The sequence below is a fragment of the Lissotriton vulgaris genome, chromosome 5, assembly GCF_964263255.1.
Source record: "Lissotriton vulgaris chromosome 5, aLisVul1.2, whole genome shotgun sequence".
Classification (NCBI taxonomy): Eukaryota; Metazoa; Chordata; class Amphibia; order Caudata; family Salamandridae; genus Lissotriton; species Lissotriton vulgaris.
In genome coordinates, this window is record NC_141693.1 from 812,908,468 (window position 1) to 812,929,293 (window position 20,826).

At 48.7% G+C, this 20,826-nt stretch overlaps 1 protein-coding gene across 2 annotated transcripts in view; it reads right to left on the reverse strand.

Moving 5' to 3' along the window:
- Positions 1-20,826, reverse strand: part of ECD (ecdysoneless cell cycle regulator) — a 351,511-nt gene that overhangs the window by 244,547 nt on the left and 86,138 nt on the right. For both annotated transcript variants that reach the window (XM_086922289.1, XM_086922290.1), the window contains exon 6: positions 16,819-17,011. In XM_086922289.1, coding sequence (XP_086778415.1) covers positions 16,819-17,011 — 193 coding nt within the window. The remainder of the gene's footprint in view (positions 1-16,818; positions 17,012-20,826) is intronic.

The following is a 20,826-nucleotide window of genomic DNA, read 5'->3' on the forward strand; positions in this document are numbered from 1 at the left end:
GATTGGCTTTGGTGCCGACCAGCAAGGTCTAGTGGACTCACCCTTTGGAGGGGAGTCAGGGCACATCTGGAGCAACCAGGAAAGCCCAAGAAACAGAAGAGTTACCTTCGAGGGGACCCACCAGTTGATGGACAAGTAATCGCGAAGAAGCCTCGAGCTGAAATGCTAGAAACGGGCCCACGGAGTGCAGGCCCACAATCTTCGGTGCAAATGGTGCTCGGGGCTTCGACTACAAGTAGCCCAGCGCACAACTTCGTGAAAGCTCGGGAAGTCAATGCACTAGCAAATGTGCACGGTGTCCAGGGGTTCCAGTTCCACGTCTCTCGTGATCTCTGCAGGTCTCAGCTTTGCTGTGATCTTGTGCCGGCCTCGGAGATGTCTAGAAGCCTGTGTCGCAAATTCTTCGGGATCCGGGAGAAGCCTCGGAAATGCAGACCGGCAAGATGCTTCTTTGGTGCCTGTTTGAATAGGGGAGTCACTCCTTGACCCCAAGGGAGATTCTAGTCGAAACAGAATGTCGAAGTTCCAGGATATATGTTGCAGAGGTTCATCCAGGGTAATCTAAAGTCCTAAGGACTGGGTTCCTATACTTATACTAAGTTTAGGGGTTGGACTTACTCTAGGGTCCCACCTATGGGAGGACCCAGGGTGGGGTGTTTACACCCCTTTCCCTTTGTCCAGTTTTGCGCCAGAGCAGGGGCTGAGTGCCCCTGCAACCGGTTTGAACTGGGGTATGCACAGGGACACCAAGTGTGCCCCCAGCACTGTCTGAAAATGCATTCTATGAATGCATCTACCCAGCCCCAATACACTAAAGCCTGTCTTATAGGTGGTTACACCTCCCTGTGACAGGAAATTTATTGTCCAGGCCTCCCCTTCCGGAGTTTCGTCCAGCAGCAGGAGGTCAGACCCGTGTCTGTGGCATCCATTTTGTGATGCCAGGGCTCTTTAAAACTATTACAGTTTAAGTAAGTGTGTATATGTCTTCTCCCTCTAGAAGGGTGGAATTCTACCCCCGCCGCAAGAACTGGCAGGGGGGGTAGGATTCCAAAGTGTTTAGCACCAAACACGACATGTTTCCATGCAGCCATTCCAAAGTTAGCATTAACCGTGAGTTTATAATGCACTTAAGAGTATATGGTCTGCCTGCATCACAGAACAGCTACAGAGAAGTGATTCCGAAAGCTGCAGAGGGGCTCAGCTTATGCTTGGGGACCCTCTCACACAAAACCAAGCACTCTGCCTTCAGGATTGTTAAGGCCTGCCAGAGGAGTGACTTATAGGTTTATATGAGTCAGTGATATAAGGTAGATATAGGTAGCCTATATGTTAGTAAGGGGTGCATGCACCACCTTACCTAGGCTGCAGTAGCAGACCTGTGGTGCCATTTTGGAAGGCTTCCCAGGGGTGGAATAATACATGCTTCAGCCCCTGGTAGGCCTCTGGGGTACCTATGCCCTTAGTACCAAAGGAGCCATATACTAGGGACTCACAAGGGTAATGAGACTCACAAGGGTAACCCAGTAACCAATCTGGAGTGTACCTAATGTACATGCAATCAATTTCGAGAGGAAGCAGCTGGGCTGTGGCCCTGGTTAGTAGGGCCCCAGGCAGACTAAAGTCGAAAAACAGTGAAACTCCAGCAAAAAGTGAGGGTAACCGTAGTAAGCAGACCCTACTCTCCAACATACCAGTCATACATTTTAAACAGGAGGAGTCTGCAGTTGTAACTCAGTTGTTTAGACTACTGAAATTATAGCATGTGAAGGGGTTATAACAACTAATTTATTTTACCAAAGACCAGTCACCTAATTTGACTTTTTCTGGGTTGCCTTTGTAAAGTTGCTATGTCCAACAACTCCGAAATGAGTAGAGGTCGACGTGTTCCGAACCGCTTGATTTTGGTGTCTCCTCAGGAACAAGACTGGGTTTGACTCTCGTTTTGGTGTATAGTCCCTCTTTGTCCTGTAAGGTTGAAAGACAAAAGATGTTTTCCATACAACTGGTCTAATTGCAAGCGTTCACTGACTAAAGCTTGTAGTGTATTCAATATGTGCGATCACTCAAAGTGTACTTTTGCACATTTATGAATTCATCGTTTGTCAGTGAATGCAGTGCTTTTAGTAATAGTGTAGCGTCATTGTTGCCTTGTTCCTATTGATGGTTTTCACTTGTGACAATGTTGCTGATGTGTTTAGTCCATGCTCGCGGTTTGTTTTTGGTCATTGTTAAAGGGAATCTAGAAATAAAGTGTATTTACGACTCAGGCACAGACTTCCCTTCTTCCTGGAATATTACCATAGGGAAACTTGGCTTGCAGGGTCACCAATACAGCCCCCATTCCACTACTGTACTCTTAATGTAGACAGCGCATTGTATGTACCACAATGCTGTACTGGCATGGTCTGTTCATGTTTATGGAGCAGCAGGATCCTTAACATAAAGGAAGATGAACATACCTGCTAACTTAAATGGAGCCACTGTGTGTCTCACGATATTAGCACTCTCCTCACAGTCACTCAGTAAAGAGAATGTATCACATGGTGAGTATCAAGTGACCTGGACTTCCTACTCAGCAGCATGCTTCAATACCCTTTACCCTTTGTAGGAATGGGAAGGAGTGGCCAACCCTCTCTGCCAGTCATGCCCCTCCCCTGTGCTCCCATACCAGTTCAGGCTTCGACCTCCTGGAACCGTACCCCACATATTGTGAAAAACGGTTTCAAGATGGTAGGCCGGCATGAATCTAATAGAGAGATGGTGGGTGAGGGGAGTCTACGACTTCAATGAAGATACCAGTGGTTCCAGACTACGATTAAGAGTAAATAACCTCTCCTACTCCATCATGGAGTCTTCGTTGCTAGTCATAAACACTGAACATAATAGCGAGCATATCTCCAGGAAAAGTGTTTGTTAACAACGATCAAAACATTTTAAAAAATACATACAGAATAAATTAACCAAAAATAATTAGCAACAAATGCTGACGCTCTTGGAGGTCTGCCCTGGAGTCTGAATTGAAACAATAGTCAATAGTAAAGGTGTACTTAGATCTTATGTTGGCTGGTTTTCACATGTCTGTAATTGGAACCTTTCTCAGTACGGCTGTAAGAGCAGTCTTTCTCTTTGAGGACCTAGTCTTGTGTCTCTTGGGAAGGTTTATTGGCTCCCTACAAGCAAACTATTAAATACAAACTAATCAATCTTTTTTTTTTTTAGTCTTTTTATTAACAGTGCTCATTTCATTAAACATGTCAGTCCATTGGTCACAGTTCATTAGACAAATAAGGAGAATACAATGCACAGGATAATCCCAGCCAATCAGTAACAACACACCCATTTCAAGGCCCATTACCCCAGACCACCCCCCATTCCCCTGTACCTTCTCCAGGGCCCCCATATCTTCTTCCACTTTTTTGTAAATAGTTTCCTCTGCCCTCTGGCACCAGTCCAGATCCCGCTCCCACTGATCCCACTGCGGAGGGGCCGACGCCCCCCAGGCCCTGGCAACGTTCCGCTTTGCAACTCCAGCCGCCATTGCCAGCCAGAGTTCTTCATGCCTGGTCCAGTCCGTGGGCCCTTTAATCATTAAGAGAAACCATCTCTGCTCCCTCGGAACCGGTGAACCCACTACTTCCGCCATTATGTCAGTGACCTTGGTCCAGTAGAGAAAAATCTCTGGGAAGTCCCACAGTATATGGTAGAAGAATCCGTCCCCCCCCACATCCCCGCGCACGCAAGGCCGACTGACACCTACCCCAGGAGTGCAACAGGGTACGAGGGTAGTACACCCAATGAAGTATTTTAAGCTGTACCAGCCGGAACCTGACACAGATCGCAATCTCCCGGGGACTTTGTAGGGCATCCTGCCAATCGTCTTCTTCCAGTGGACCCAGGTCACGCTCCCAGGACGCCCTTAGAGACACTAAGGGATCAGGCATGTTATTGACCAACTTCCTATAAATTGTGGATGTGGGCTTGTCAAGAATGGGATCCAGGAGCAAACGATCCTCCATGGGGGAATACTCTGGAATGGATGCACCTCCTCGAACATGGGACCGTATGGCATGGACAAGGTGCAGATAGTGGTAGTGCTGCGAATCCCGGAGATCATACTCGTTCTGTAAATACTCAAAGGAGCGGGGAGCTTCTCCTCTCCACACGTCGCCCAGATAATCTATTCCAATAAGCTGCCAGCCCCTAAAGCCCTTCAATTTAGTTACTTCCTGCAATTGCTCTCCAATCCACAGGGGGGTCCTACCCGTCAGTAATCCCTTCCACCCCAGGAATTAATTCGCCTCCCTCCAACATTGGACCACCACACCAGTATGTGAGGGCCAATCCGCACGCATCTTCTGGGCATATAACAGGGATTCACAATTCCTGCCTGGCATCACATAACGGTCTACTCTGTATGCTGGTTCTGACCTATCTGCATAAACCCAGTCGTTGACGACTTGAAGCTGAGACGCCCAGTAGCATAATTGCACATCCGGCAAGGCCAGCCCCGTCATACACCCCCCCCCCCCATGTTAGTTTCCTCAAGGCAATCCAAGGGTTGCCTCCATCCCAGAGGAGCGTCCTCACCGCCTGGGAGACTCGCTTGAAGAACCCCTGCGGAACCGGATATGGCGTATTCTGTAGGATATATAAAAGGCAAGGTAGCGCCAGCATTTTAAACATAGCAACACAACCCGCCAGGGACAGGGGCAGCGCACGCCAATGACTGACATCAGTAAGGAGGCGCGATAGCGGAGGTTCAAGGTTGCTGGCCTGAAACTCAGCTCTGTCCCTGGTGACAAACTGCCAGATACTTGAAGCCATTGCTCACTAACTTTGCAGGGCACCTGGACGGTATCCGCGGTGGAGGGCCAGAGAGGGGAAAAATGACAGACTTCGCCCAGTTGATGCGATAGCCCGAATAGCTCCCGAAAAGCTCAAAAAGGTGAAGGGCCTGCACCATAGACTGATAAGGCCAGGCCATGTAGAGCACAATATCTTCAGCATATAGGCTGATAGGTTCCTCCCAATCATCGGTCAATGCCAAGCCCCAGAATGACATGTCTCTCCTCACCCAGTGGGCCAACGGCTCCAATGCCAGGGCAAACAGGAGGGGGGATAAGGGACACCCCTGCCTCGTACTCCACCTGAGCTGGAAGGCTCTGGAGACCGTTCCATTGACTCGCACACGCGCCATCGGCTGCTCATACAGGAGGCGCACCCAGCTCCAGAAGGTTGGCCCGAAGCCCAGGAGCCGCAGAACCATAAAAAGGTATTCAATACTGTCAAACGCCATTGAGGCGTCTAGCGCCATCAACGCCACCTGTGTGTCCCCCACGCCGTCCGTCATATATAGCGCACCATACAGGTGCCTCAAATTGTGTTGCGTGCTCCTGGGTGGCATGAAGACAGATTGGTCTACATGTACCAGGTCCGGGAGCACTGGAATCAGCCTATCTGCTAGGACCTTGGCCAAGACCTTCGCCTCAACATTCAGGAGGGAAATTGGCAGATATGAGGAGCAGCAATCGGCCGGCTTGCCGTCCTTGTGGATAACCACAATTGTGGCCTCTCTCTGGTCCGGCATGAGCATCCCTACCTGACTCGCCTCCTGGTACATACGCAGAAGAGGACCCTTGACAATGCTTGCTTGTTTCTTAAAGAGCTCGACCGGGAGCCCGTTAGGGCCCTGCGCCTTCCTAGATTGCAGGGAGAGAAGCGCCGCCACTATCTCTTCATCAGTCAGAGCTGCCTCGAGTTCCTCCCTCTGGGGTTGCGACAGAGTAGGGAGCGCAAAGTCGCGGAGGAACTCCTCACAGTCCTGCTCCGTCTTGGTACAAACCGAGGAGTACACTTCTTCAAAGTGTGTCGCGAACGTCTCTGCAATAGCTTTGCTGGTGGTCACCAGGGAGCCCGACTGATCTCGCACAGCCGCCACCCAGGAACACCCCCTATCTCTGCGCTCCAGCCAGGCCAGGAGCTTCAGTTACTTGTCCCCGACATCATAAATATGGTGCTGTGTGGCCAGGGCAAAGGCCCTCGCCTCCCCCTCCGCCAGAGCACTGAGCTCTGCCTGTTTGAGGGCCCGAGCTTGCCGACCCTCTAACGAGGGTTCCAAACCCAATCTACGTTCGAGTTCGGTGAACTCATCTTCGAGCTGCCTAATCTTCAAGGATTCCTCCTTCTTTTTTGCTCCTATCAGAGCTTGTGCCTGCCCCTCCAGAGTGTGATGCATGACTGTACTGACCCCTGATTCTCCTCAAAATAGAACTGAGAGCCCTCTCTGATCTTATCTCCTGTCGTATCATCCCTCAGGTGCCACGGATCAATCTGCGGGAACGCCACCCTGTTGACGACTGGCCCCTTCAGTAGTGCAGCCACCAGCGAATGGTCAGAGAGACCCCTAGCTAAGATTTGGGGGTCCGAGAAGTCCCCTAACTGATCTGTGCGCGCCAGCAGGTGATCCATCCTGGAGAAAGACCCATGCCTGGCCGAATAGCACGTGTACGGTCGCAAGGAGGGGTGGTGTGCCCGCCAAAAGTCACTCAATCCAAGAGACTCCAGGAACCCCTGTAGCCCCCGCTCCCCCCGATAACCCTGCCCCCCACCAACCTATCAAGGTCTGCGGACAACACGGCATTCATGTCTCCCCCCACCAAAAGCGTCCCCAGAGGGAGATCTGCCAAGAAGGAACCCAGGCGTTAGTAATTTGTGGAATGCAGGCCCGGTGGGACATAGCAAGAGTAAAACACCACTGTCCGCCCCTCCCACCCTCCCGCTACTGCCACCATACACCCAGAGTCATCTGTCCACGTCTCGGTGACTACCACAGGAAGAGCCTTCCGCAATAGGATACCCACTCCCCTAGAGCCCGACATGAAACCTGATTGGGCAACCATTTTGTACCCAAAGCGGTCTAATGCCTAGCACGTGTTTCCCCACAAATGCGTCTCCTGCAGGAGAACCACGTCAGGCGAATGTCGCTTCAGGTGCTGCAGTACTAATGTCTGTTTAATCTTGTTGCCCAAACCATTGACGTTTCCATGTCCAGATCTTAACCACGGACTGAGAGCTGATCTGCGCTGTGTGTCCTATGATCCCTACAGCCGGAGCGTGCTATCCTGTGGTGCGCCACCCCCACCACCACCCACGAAGAGACTGACCAAAAAATGAGCATCAACAACTTGTCAAAACAGCCCCCTCCTCTCCCCCCCCTCCCGTACATACCCAACAAACCAGCCCCCCCAACTCCCCCCTTCCTGCTTGGTGAGCCTCCAACCACCCACCATTGAAACATGCCTGTCGCCCCCATCCCACAACAAAAACCATGTTAGAGGAACGTGGAGTCGCCGACCTAAGAAGATGCACATGTAACATATCGGACTATACATCCTCATGTATGATTCGGCCCCAGGCGCCCCCTCCCAATATCACGTCTTCAGCACCCAGCCCAATTCGTAGCCATAATACCGGTCCGTATGACTCCACAGTCCAAGTCCCGCAGCAAAGGCGCCATTCAAGGGCAGTCATTAATGTGCTCGCCTTACAGGACGCAGGCTTCCCCGGCACACATCTGTTCCACCCCAAATTGCAAAGCAGAGCAGGGCAAATCCCACAGTAAAGCAAGCCCCTACCATTGCATAGTCACTCCGCACTTTGCCTCTCGTCGTCTCTGGGAGCACTGTTTCTGGGCTCGCCCCCCGGCTCCCACTCTCCACCGGTGTTTCATGTCGCTTCCCACGGAGGCCCACCGTTCGCCAACTTTCCAACCAGTCAGCAGCATCCACTGGCGTGTGGAAAAAATACGACTTGTCCCCATCCAGTACCTTGAGCCTAGCCGGGAACAGCATCATGTACTTTAACCCTTTATCACGGAGCGCCCTTTTGATGCCGTCGAAGGAGCGCCTCTGCCGCTGCACCTGCAGCGTAAAGTCCGGGAAGAAATGGATAGTGGCATTATCCCGGTGGAGGTCCCCCCGGACCTGTGCAGCCTGCAGGATGGCATCTCTGTCGCGATAATTTAGGATGTGGGCAATGATCGTGCGTGGGGGGGCCACGGGCTTAGGCTGGCCGCCCAGGGTTCTGTGTGCCCGCTCCACCGAGAAAAAGTTTGAGAGGCGCTTCAGCTTCAGATGGTTCAGTATGAGGTCCTCCACGAAGACATCTGTCGAGGGCCCCTCCATTCCCTCCGGCACTCCCACTATTCGTATATTATTATGCCTAGCCCGACCTCCCTGGTCCTCCAGGCGGGCATACACGTCAGCCTGGTTCTTAGTGAGGAGTGCCACCTGCTCCTCGAGGCATTTCGTCTTTGCCTGCAGTCCGCCTATGCCGGTTTCTGCCGCCGCCACCTTTTTGGACATTTTGCGGAAGTCCGCCCGCAAGAGATTCACCTCTTCCATCACCAAATCCAATTTCAGCTCCATGGAGCACCGAAAGTAGGTAATGGCCCTCATAATGTCTTCAAGGATGGGTCCGCCCCTCCATCATCTCGATCGCCGACATGGTCGCCACAGGTCGCACCCCGATCACGGGCCATCGCCACCGTGTATTTCTTAATTTGGTTGGACTGACCCTGTGCTCTATTCGGCACATACCGGGCTCGGCTGTCTCACCACCCCGGAGTTGGAGCCGCCCAGGGAGTCTTCCTCGTTGTCGCTGCTGCCCTCCTCAAAAGTTGCTCATTCTAGGCGCAGATTGGGAAGCCCCAAGGTGATTAGGCCCCTGCCCCACCAATGCACTGCAACCGCCACACCAGTTGGCAGCCCCCTTTTCTCTGCCGCAAAACCTCAGGCCAGGCACTCAATGGGCCGCTCGCAGGGTACAGGCCGCTATCAGCCAGGCACCCCCCTCGAGTTCAGCGCGTGTTCAGTCCCAGTAAGTCACGCCCCAGACCAGGCACTAACGCGCCCTTGCCTCAGATAGTCACTTGCCTCCAGGGCACCCCCGATCCTGCCTCCTCCCAGGTAGACGCCGTCCACAGGGGGTCTCCGATTGCTGCCACTCGCCCCAGCAGGATACCTAAAGTACGGCCGCAGATTCCGGGGCTCCAGCTCCAAAGACAATGCGCCCGGTCCGCCACAGGAATGACGCCGTCCCGCGCCCGCAGGCCTTCACGGTTCTCCCGCCTCAGCCGCAGTGGGAGACGCCAGAGTCCTTCTGCGGTGGGCGTTTTCTCGCTGCGCAGCTCCAGACTGAGCAAAATATCGGCCCTGACACCTACCGAGCCACAGACCGGGGCCCGCTTCTCACTGGGCCCGGGCTCCGTCCGCCACCCGAGCCCGGGGGCCGCGACTCACAGCATACAGGCTCCCGCCATTTTGAGCACCCTTAGCCGGGCGCCGCTCGCCTGACTCTGTCGCCACAGGGCACCTGTGGCCGCAGCAAAAGCACCGTCGCGGACCGCCGGGCAACTCCTGCCACTGCGAGTGACAACTGCCGCCGCTCCGGTGCACGGATTATGTCGGATTTCGAGGTAAGGATAGGGTCTCTAGCGCAGCTCCGGGACTACGCCGCCATCTTCCTCGGCTGCCGGCCACGCCCCATCCAAACTAATCAATCTTGCCATGGTTTAGTATGTTTTGATAGTTACAATTACATTTTTTGATGTCCTGTGATTTTTTTCTAGAAAGTAAAACCATTCTCACATCCAAGGCATGAGGTGATCTCTCAGTAGGAAATGATGGGGTTTGAAAAAAAGTGGAAGAGGAATTCATTGTGATTCTGTGGAAATTGGAAACTACTTTTTATATGAGGGACAGGCAGGTTCTCTTGTCTAACGTAATTTTGTTGGAAGGCTGAATAGGGCGCAGGCAAACTCAACATTTGCATTTTTCTTACTTTAAGGGATGAGGTAACAGCAACCAAGTAAGGTATATGAGAGGCAACTAGTGCATGGAATCAAAGAGGGGTCACAGGAAAGGGACCCTGAACTTGGAAAGGAATCCACTTACACTTTCACACAAGCAAGAAGATCTGACTGGATGGATACCTTTTTGATACCTTTTGTAAGCTAAAATCGCCAATATGCTATAATAGCTTAATCAAGGAAACATACTAGGCCACATTTGCTACGCTACAGTTTTGCAGAACATGTGTCAGGACTGCTTCCTCTTGACAATTTGTCAAATCAAAGGATTCATTTTTTAAAAATGTTTATTTATCATTACAACAAGTAAGATATAGTTGCCTGGGCAACGCATATCCTACTCAGCAAAAAGCGATACCGTGAGCATGGATTTCACATGCAGGAGAGAAGAGAAAGACATGTCTTTTAGCTGGTAACATATCCCAGTTCCAAAAGTCAAGAGGTGGCAGAGTATGTAAGTGTGAACAGTTTCAATCCAAAAATTTCAAGTAGAACACTGCAGCACAGTAACAGCTACTGCACAGTCATGGTAAAACAACCTATGCTGAGTAAAAGTATAGAACGCAATAGGGTTTCTCCTGACAGTTAACCAAGTTAGCTTGAGTAAACATCTTTATGATCTGACAAAAGCAAAACCTTTAATAAGTTCTGTATTTATTAAGTTAACAAGTTGTTACAGATTTTCTTTGCTAGTGTAAGAAAAATGTCAATTGTTGGCTCCAGGACACTATGATGGCGTTGCGTGCTGAAGTGTCTCAAAGATAACTGCTTTGGATAGCCCTGAAAGGGATGTTTAATGTTGTAACATCCCTTAAGGAACCTGATGGAAGGTCAATATATTGTACACTGAGCCTTTGCAGAAGGTGGTGGAAGGAACATAATCCAGGTTGGCTCTGTGTCTCCTATGGATGTCCTGAGTCTCCTCTCAAAGTCAAAGAAGCTTGTTGAGCGCACAAATCACACTAAGGTCTCATGGCGTTTGCAGGACTACCAGTAGGCTGAAGGTCATGTCTGTTCATCATTATTTCTGCTCAAATAGCCACATTTTTAATTCTTTCCAAGAATGTTTGTGTTTGACGATGGAATGAAGATGGGAAGGAAGCTTATTCCAGAGATGGGGGGCAAGAAAGGAAAAGGAACGTCCTCCACTTCGTACCGGGGTAAGGAGAGATTTTGAACTAGATCTTAACAGTCTTCCCTTCTGGGACCAGTTTAGCTTTTCCGATAGATAACAGGGTCCAGTTCCATATATGATCTTGTGAGTGAGGCACAGGATTTTGAAATGGCCTCTCGTTCTTACCGGGAGCCAGTGGCGGGACCTCAGGCTGGGGGCTGAAGGAGAGCTAGATGGCAGATTCAAAAAAAGTCTGGCAGCTGTGTTCTGCAGAATCTGCAGTTTGGAAAACATTTCTTTGTTTAGGGAAGCCAGCAAAGCATTCCCATAATCCAATTGGCTTACAATTAGACCCTGCACCAGAGGTTTCCTGGCTTCGATAGATATCCATTTAAAGATTTTACGTAATTTACGCAGGATGCCGTAGCAGGTGTATAATACAAGATTGACATGGGTTTTCATGGATAGTTTGTTATCGATGGTTATTCCAAGATTACGCACAGCTTGCTTTGGGGATTGGCAAAGGCCCAATTCCTGTAGCCATCAATTGTTGGACCAATATTCCTCAGCCCTACCAAACGAGATGATCTCGGTTTTACTGCCGTTGAGTTGTAGTTTGTTATTGCCCATCCAGTTGTTAATATGGATCATACAGTTTTTAAACCGGGTCATTGCGCTGCAGGGTCGGGACCAAACGTAATCAAGAGCTGAGTGTCATCAACGTAAGACGGTCTCAAAACAATAAGACATGATTACCCTGGCCAAAGGTGTTACATAGAGGTTAACAAGCATAGGGCTTAAGATGGATCCCTGAGGAACTCCTATGCTTACTGACCTAATCCGTGATGCCAGGGTGTCTATATGTACAGTGGATGGACGGTTCTTTAGAACGTTATTGAACCAGTCCAGGGCTTTCTCCCTGACTCCTATCTCCCAGAGCCACTGTTCTAAAATGCTGTGGGAGATGGTGTTGAAAGCAGCCGACAGGTCCAAAAGGACCAACATAGCTGATTCTCTTTTATCCACGGCCAACCTTATATTATCAACAAGCTCTACTACTGCTGTTTCAGTGCTATGTGCCGACTGGAAGCCAGATCGCGATGGATCAAGGAATCCATGATTTTCCAGGTGGGTGGTAAGTTGTTTGTTTACCAGGGATTCAAGCACCTTCCCGAAGTAGGGCAGCAAGTGAGATAAGGTGATTGGTACCTGGTACCCTAGGATCTGAGTTTGGCTTTTTCAAGATGGGCTTGACTTGAGCTGTTTTCTATCTTGTTGGGACCATTGTTTGGTCTAGTGACATGTTAAAGATCTCTGTAAGACTAGAAGTTAACAGGGTTGCTATTTTAATTTTAAAAAAGCGGGGTGGAAGAGGATCTGCTGGGTAACCTGATTTGATCTTTGATACAGACTCTGACACCTAACAGGTGCATTCTTAATGTTTCCTGATAAATGGGTGCAATCTTCCTACTTTGTATACACATGTAACCCCAATCTTCTGGTCTCATTATTTTTTTTTCGCTAGGATGGCCTCGAGAGAGAGCCAGAAGAGATTACATTATTATTGGTGAGATGTGGTTGAAAGTTTAAAACGTGCCTCACTTGCAAGGCATTTCATCAACACAAACCCCACTTACCTAGCTAATTTAGTGCTTGTTGAAAAAGGCATAAGAGAATCCAGAAACAAACCGTCTCTGTACCTATAAATACCAAAATTCTGCTACCCTGTAGTTCTGAAACAATCCTTCTTAGGTTCAGCTCCAAGTGCATGGAACACTTTACCTCGGCACTTGAGATAAGCACTTGAATTCCTATACTTCATAAAAGATATGAAACCTCACCTACGCATAACCTACTTCAGAGACCTTGACCCTGAGCTCTTAAGCTCTGAATCGGGTGTATTTTAGATGCCATGCTGAAGCCAACCCCAAGAGCAGAAGCCAGACACTGATACAAGATTCTTAGTGTTCCACCTCTCCCTCACTTGATCCCTGCTTCCCTTTTCTCCCCCACAGCACTCTGAAAGTTCACCATTATAAAAAACGTTTTAATGTACTCAGTTCATTGTTCTGTCAAGCACTTAAATTCCTGTTAGTGACCTGGAGCTCTGTGAAACTGCTAAACAAATAAATAAATGAATGAAGAAAAAAGGACTGTGAAGGTAGTGAAAGAGCAGTTCTCTGTTCCTCTCCAGTCAGTCAGGAATTCTCCAACAGCAGCCTTCTTCTTGTCTTCCTCGAGTTAAGCACCACATGTCCTGGAAGCAGTGAGTGTTTACAATCATCTACTGATGATCGGCTAGATTCTCTGGACAAATCACAGCACAATTCCTGTACCATCTCAGCCTATCTTTTTCAACACCTTCATCAATTTACTCTGACCTACAGCTAAATCTGTTCCACAATTAACCATTTTTCAACTTCCCAAAGTGGAAATGGGAAGCCTTGTCAAAGAGTGCCTCTACCGGCTTCTTGGCTCCACCCAAATCCGAATCCTTCATGTTCCATCATGATCAGATTAATGTTCACTCCCTCTATACAAATGTGTGCTACTATTGCCATAAAGTTATGCTCCTGGTTGCCTGTGTGACACTTATTTCAGGAGTATACATTAGGGACATCCTCTGGACTCCAAAAGAGCAACACAACGTGGAATTATTTTTTTTAGCTAGCTTTGTCAAAGTGTCAAACGTCTTCTGTCAATAGGGACAGAGGCAGAGGTAAGCTGCCTATACTTTGCTTTTAGTAAACATTTCATCAGTAACGCTATGTTTTTGACTAATGGGCACCATGCAACGAAGAGGGGGCAGGGGTGGTTAGGTGATGATGTATATTATTCTGGGCCAGTTTAGTCACCCACTCACAGCTCTTCACAAATTCCAGGAATGAGGTGAAGGAAATCTGCCTATGCGCGGTCAACTAGGATTTTTCTCCTTTTGTTGGACCCTATATTTTTTATGGCTTTAGAAGACTGGGCACTTTAACCCTGCTAACCAGGGGTAAAGTGCCTGTGCTTTAAATATGGTTGAACTGGCATATTCCCAATTGGCATATTTAATTAAACACATAGGCCCCTAGTATATGGTACAAAATATACCCAAGTACTGCAAGTTAAATGTCATTAGTGGACTACAGAACCTATTGTGCCCTCCAGTACAGTGACAGTGTGAAACATTGCTTCAGGCCTATCATTGTAAATTAATTGTAGCAGTAAAAATTGCAATTTGGATTATCAAAATAAATCCCTGTGACTGGTCAAAATCTGCCTTTGAAATAATTATAAACCACCATTATGTAGAGGCTATTTCGCCCTCAAGGCAGGGTGCACAGTATTTAAAAGTAGGACATGCAGAAATGTAATGTTAACTTGTCCTTACAGTGAATAGCACCAAAAAGCTGTTTTTCATTATGCCAGGTCCAGCTGTCCTATGCAGAAAATCGGAGAACAGATTAAAAGTTCTAATAATTTATCTCAGGAAAGGGACAAGCTAGAAAAATAATTAAAAATTAATTATACAACCAATTTTAATAGTTATTAAAAGTCCAATTCAATGGGGAAGCTGGTTGTTTTCTAGGGAAAAGTAACTTTGGAAACTTTCTTTTTCCCTCCCTGAAGTTCATGAAGGCTACATTTGCATTTGTTCTCGCACTTGTGCCATACAGAAATAAACTGTTGAATTTTTAAAATTTTTATTTTATGGAGTTTTATATAGCGCGAACTTGACCCAAAGGTATCGGGTATCAGAGATCCCTACATAGCACCAGTTGCGTTACATGAGGACGCATTCATTTTTTATTAGGCACGGGGAGATTACGTGATTTGCCCAGAATAACTGGATGTTCAGCGTCATTGCCGAGACTTGAACCCAGTTCCCCAGATTCGAGGACGACCGCCCTAGCCATTAGCCCATGAATAGGTGTAAAAAAGGTGTCAAGTGACGGACAGGAGAAAGCAATAACTGACCTTAATGGGCAGAGAGGAGTCCTCTGAGCTTCATTAAATATGCAGGGTGAAGCTATTAACACTCTTTTTGACAATACAGTGTCAAATCCTGCTTGAATATCAAATTCTGCTTGATAGGTCTGTTGGATTTGCATATAACACTTGGGGACATATGTGAACAGAACAGGAAATAGGATTCTTGTGTAACAACTGACTGGTTGCTGACAAAGCACACACAAAGACGCTACCCTGAATGAGTAGACATTTGAAACTAGTGACTGAAAACTGACAAGCACTAAGCACTAGTTAGTGGGGTGCTGAGCATCTAAAAAAAATGTAAAGACTGTCCTCACACACCACAAGGTTTCATGCTTCATCATTGGCAGTCCTCGCTCTCTAGAAACTGAGTTTGGTAGAGAGCAGGCCTACACCTGGAGGCATGGAGGCGCTTCTAAAATCCAAGTGGAGGCCCATGGGAGTGATTCTTAAAAAACAATGTAAAAACCAAAATACATTTACTCGCTGGGTATTTACTTTGTATTAAAAGCTAAAATGTGGGGATTGGGGGAACTAGTACCCCATCACCACCATTGTCGTCAACATGTTTCTGCCATTCTGGCCCAAAGGGTCCTTGGCATTCATTAGGACGAAAAAACTAGGGCTCCTATCTTACCAAATCCGGTAGATGTTACCACTGTGTAGGGTGACCTGTGTCATCGTTTAACTGGACAGTATTTTTTAAACCACAAGGCAGGGTCCGCATTGTCCCATGGGAAGAGGGTAAAAGAGACCCATGTAGTCACACTTGTCCCATGGTGCGTCCCTCTCCGTCCTCCAAGACGGTTGCACTTCTCTGCCCCAATGACGACTGGCTGGCAAACCCCTACATTTGTTTTACTAGACTTCTGTCTCTGGTTTTATTGTAGACACAGTCACTGCCCGAACTGGATTTTAGTGTTACATGCGTGAGGACTCTAGGATCACCATAGTACACCCTCCCCACACACACACCCTCAGAGTTCAAATTTAGTGTGGTCACCAGCTTGAGAATGCCCAAAGTGGGTAGGGTTGGTCCTGTGAATTTTACTCCATTAGTTGAGGCATGTCTAGGAATCCTTCCTTCCCACTAACTTGTGCCAGACTTAAATGTGACACCTGCAGGCACCCTCTTCAGAACACTCCAGGACCTAAGGGAGATGAGGAGAGGACTGAATCTGTGAGAGACCTGAGACAAGTTCTATAGGACTCAACCTGATCTCTCTTGTACCCAAAACAAAGAAGAGGATTACAATGATTATAAGACTGACCTCCTGTTAAATCTACAGGGACCCAAGCTACAAGAGGCCTATTCCCTCAATTGCCCAGTTGATCAGTGGCAACTGGACCTGGACTAAACCCTGCGGTTTGGCCTCTGACTGACACCCCGCGAGCTTCAAAGTGCCTCTGAGGAGATTCTGGAGAGTAGATAATGTGGCAGATAATGGCTTAAATTACTAAAGTCAGAAAGCAAAATCTTTGACCAGAACAAACCTGGTTGAAGTATTTCTGAGGGCTAAAACATGACTTCGAACATAAAAATAATTCAACGGGTGCTAGCTGGTCAGAGGCTGCTGTGTTGGTGGGCATTATCAATCCACAGAAATAGGAGTCAAATGGCAAGAAATGTGGTCTCTAAATGATTTCAGATATCCCCAAAACGACATTTGTAACCCAAATGTTCACTGCCAAGATTATTATGAAATGAAGGAAACATACAGTAATGATTCCTAACATGGAAGTAACAAACATAAAATATGAATGACTTTAACCAACTGAAAGCAGCAATACTCTTTGGTTTGATATGTAAGTAAACTGCTTCTGCACAGCATGAGTGAATTCAAATGGAGATTCTTACCGTTGTCAGTACACGTGGTTCTGGAGGAAATATTTTGAAGGTGCGACAGCACTGTAAATCAATGGGATCTCTCAGGTAAAAGGCCTGCACTGCTGCTGCTATTAACTTAGGGTGATGTTTCAATACGGCTGCAATGCCTACTGGAAGGTAGCAGTGAGCATGGTGCAAGGACTTTTGAATTTTCTCAGGGTATCTGGAACACAAAATTAAAATCTTGAGAGAAATGATATTATAAAATGTTGCATCTTTGACTTGTCCATAAATTATGCTAGATTAGTACCTGAATCACAGAGGACGGAATTTTTTTTAAAGGGGTAGTTCAATTGGAAAAATGCTGTTTCATGCAGAACGTTCAAAGCAAATATGGCCAGGGACTGCCAGAGGACCCCCACCCTTCCGTTAACCAACATTATTAACAGGACGAGAGAGGGCTTTCTTTGGAAAATTGAAATAAACAATATTTACACAATTACGAAGAAAATGTTACAATTTATATGGAATATGCTACTTACCAGTATGCATCTGTTCTTGGCATGAAGGGCTGCTGACATTCATATCTGTGCATAGATCGCCGCCTAGTGTTGGGTCCGGATGATTGCACATTGTTGTCCTGGAAGAGTCTTCGAAGTATCACGAGATAGGTGGCTCCTCCCCTGGACTACAGTGCGCATGGGCATCCTCTCCATCCCCAGATTGTTTTTCGCCATTGTGGCAGAGATGGAGTGTAATACTGAAAGTGATGTCCATGCCTGAAAATGCTTCTGAGAGCTGCAGCTGCGACAGGCACCGGGGAGGAGGGCGGGCGATATGAATGTCAGCAGCCCTACATGCCAAGAACAGATGCATACTGGTAAGTAGCATATTCCGTTCGAGGCATGAGGGCTGCTGAATTCATATCTGTGCATAGAATAAATAGCAGTTTCCTCCTTACTGGTGGGTGCCCGTGCCAGCTGCAGCAGTCTGAAAGAGAGTCCTAAGAACAGCCTGACCTACAGCAGCTTGCTGTTTGGAGTGTACATCTACGCATTAGTGTTTGGTAAATGTATGTATAGTGGTCCCTGTGGCTGCTCTACATATGTCCTCTAGAGGAATATTACCCAGGAAAGCCATGGAGGCCCCCAATTTGCGTGTGGAATGCGCTCTAGGGGGAACAGTTAGTGTGCGTTTAGATTTCTGATAACAGATCTGGATACATTTAACAATCCACCTGGCTATACCTGATTCGGAGATAGGGTTGCCTTTATGTTGTGGAGAGAATACAACGAATAGCTGTTTAGTCTTTCGAAAGTCTTTTGTTCTGTCGATGTAATACAGGAGAGCTCTTTTGACATCTAAGGTGTCTGCCACCGAATCTGGGTTAGGAAAGAAAACGGGCAGTTCTATATTTTGATTGATGTGGAACTGCGAAACCACTTTTGGCATGAATTTAGGGTTAGTGCGAAGCACCACTCTATTCGCATGGATTTGCAGGTAGGGTTCCTGAATCGTGAGGGCTTGCAGCTCACTGACCCTCCGCAGGGATGTAATAGCTATGAGGAAGGCCACCTTCCAGGTGAGGAACTGTATGTCACAGGAATGGAGTGGCTCAAAGGGAGGCCCCATGAGTCTGGTGAGAACGATATTTAAGTTCCAGACTGGTGAAGGGGGGTGTCTGGGAGGGATCACTCTTTTAAGCCCTTCCAAAAAGGCTTTAATGGCAGGAACCCTAAAAACGGAAAGGTGTTGCCTGTTTTGAAGGTAAGCGGCTATGGCCGCCAGATGGATCCTGATAGAACTGTACGCCAGGTTGCATCGGTACAGATGCAACAAGTAACATATGATGTTTTGCGTAGATGCGTCCAACGGGTTAACGTTATTGTTGGAGCAGTAAATAACAAACCGCTTCCATTTGGCCGCATAGCAGGCCCTGGTAGTTGGTCGCCTTGCCTCCTTGATGATGTCCATACACTCAGGAGGCAGGTTCAGGTATCCAAACTCTATGACCTCAGAAGCCAAATCGCAAGGATCAGCTGATGTGGATCTGGGTGCTGAATGTGGCCATGGCTCTGCGTGAGGAGGCTGGGAGTGAGGTGCAGCCGCTGGTGAGGCACCACTGAAAGTTCCAGGAACGTGGTGTACCAAGCTTGCCGTGCCCACGTTGGAGCAACCAGGATGAGTGTCATGGAGTGCTGTCGCAGTTTGCGCGCCACCAGAGGTATGAGGGGGGCTGGCGGAAAAGCGTACGCAAATCTGCCTGACCAGTTCATCCATATCGCATTGCCCTGAGACTGCGGGTGTGGGAACCTGGCGGCGAAGTTTGGGCATTTTGCGTTCTCGCTTGTGGCGAACAGGTCGATGTCTGGATGACCCCACTGCTGGAAGTACGGTTGGAGAACTGACGGGTGGATCTCCCACTCATGCATCTGATGGCTGTGCCTGCTGAGCAGGTCCGCCATCTGGTTGTCGACACCTGGGAGATGCTCAGCCATGAGGAAGATGTTCCTCTGAATGGCCCACTTCCATATGCTCTGGGCTAGGTGAGACAGCTGCGGTGGGTGCGTGCCCCCCTGCTTCTGGATGTAATACATGGCGGTCATGTTGTCCGTCCGGACTAACACGACCTTGTTGCACAGGTGCAATTTGAATGCCATGAAGATTGCCATGAGTTCCAACACATTGATATGCATCCTCTGCTGTTGTGCAGTCCATAGCCCCTGCACCGTGTAGTGAAGGACATGCGCCCCCCAACCCTGGAGAGATGCGTCCGTCGTTAGCACTATTTGTGGGACAGGCTCTTGGAACGGTCGTCGCCTGCAAAGGTTTTGTGGGTTCCACCAATGCAGAGAGTTGTAAGCACGACCGGTCACCAACACTAGGTCCTGTAGATGTCCATGAGCCTGGTTCCACTGACGGGCTAAAGATTCTTGAAGGGGTCCCATGTGCAGCCTCGCGTGCGGGACTATGAATATGCAGGATGCCATCATGCCGATCAGTTGCATGAAAACCTGTGCTGGGAGGGATTGCTGAGGTCGGAACCTCCGGATGAGCGCTTGCATGCTGTTGACCCTGGCTGCGGCCGGCTGCGCAGTGGCCGACTGGGTGTTTATTGACGCCCCCAGGTACTGTTGCACATGGGCTGGCTGCAGGTGAGACTTTGCGTAGTTGAGAGAGAACCCTAGACTGTGAAGGAGGTGAATGGTCCGCGACTTGTCGTGGCCGCACTGTACGGCAGACCTTGCCTGGACGAGCCAGTCGTCCAGGTAGGGATACACGTGAATACCTTCCCTGCGCAAGTGCGCTGCCACAGTTGCCAAGCACTTGGTGAAAACCCTGGGAGCGGTAGTGACCCCAAATGGCAGGACTTTGAATTGGTAATGCTGACCGTTGACTGTGAACCTGAGATACTTTTTGTGACTTGGGTGAATGGGAATGTGGAAATACGCATCCTTGAGGTCCAGGGTGGCTAGGAAGTCGCCCTGACGGAGCAGCGGCAGGACTTGTTGTAAAGTTAGCATGTGAAAGTGCTCCGAGAGGATGTATTGGTTGAGGGATCTGAGGTCTAGAATGGGCCTTAGGGACCCGTCCTTTTTTGGAATCAAGTAGTACAGGGAGTATACCCCTGCACCCCTTTCTTCGGCAGGCACCAGTTCTATGGCTCCTTTTTGCAGCATGGAGAGAACTTCTTGCTGCAATAAGTGTGAGTGCTCTGCGGACATAGGACGGTTTCTTGGGGGTATGTTGGGGGGGTGGAGGTCAGTTCTAGACAATAGCCGTAACGGATAAGTTGTCTCACCCACCTGTCTGTTGTGATGTTTTCCCAGAGTGGTAGGAACTGCTGAAGTCTCCCCCCGACAGGTGTTAGAAGGTCGGGGGCAGTGACAAGAAGTCACTGTTTGTTGGGAGCGGAGGACCTGGCGTTGTTATTGCCGCGGCCTCTCCCTTTGGCGCTGTTCCCACGGTATCCACCTCTGGTGTTTTTAGTGTATGCAGACTGCGTGTTGCCCTTGGCGTACTGGGAGTGCTGTAGAG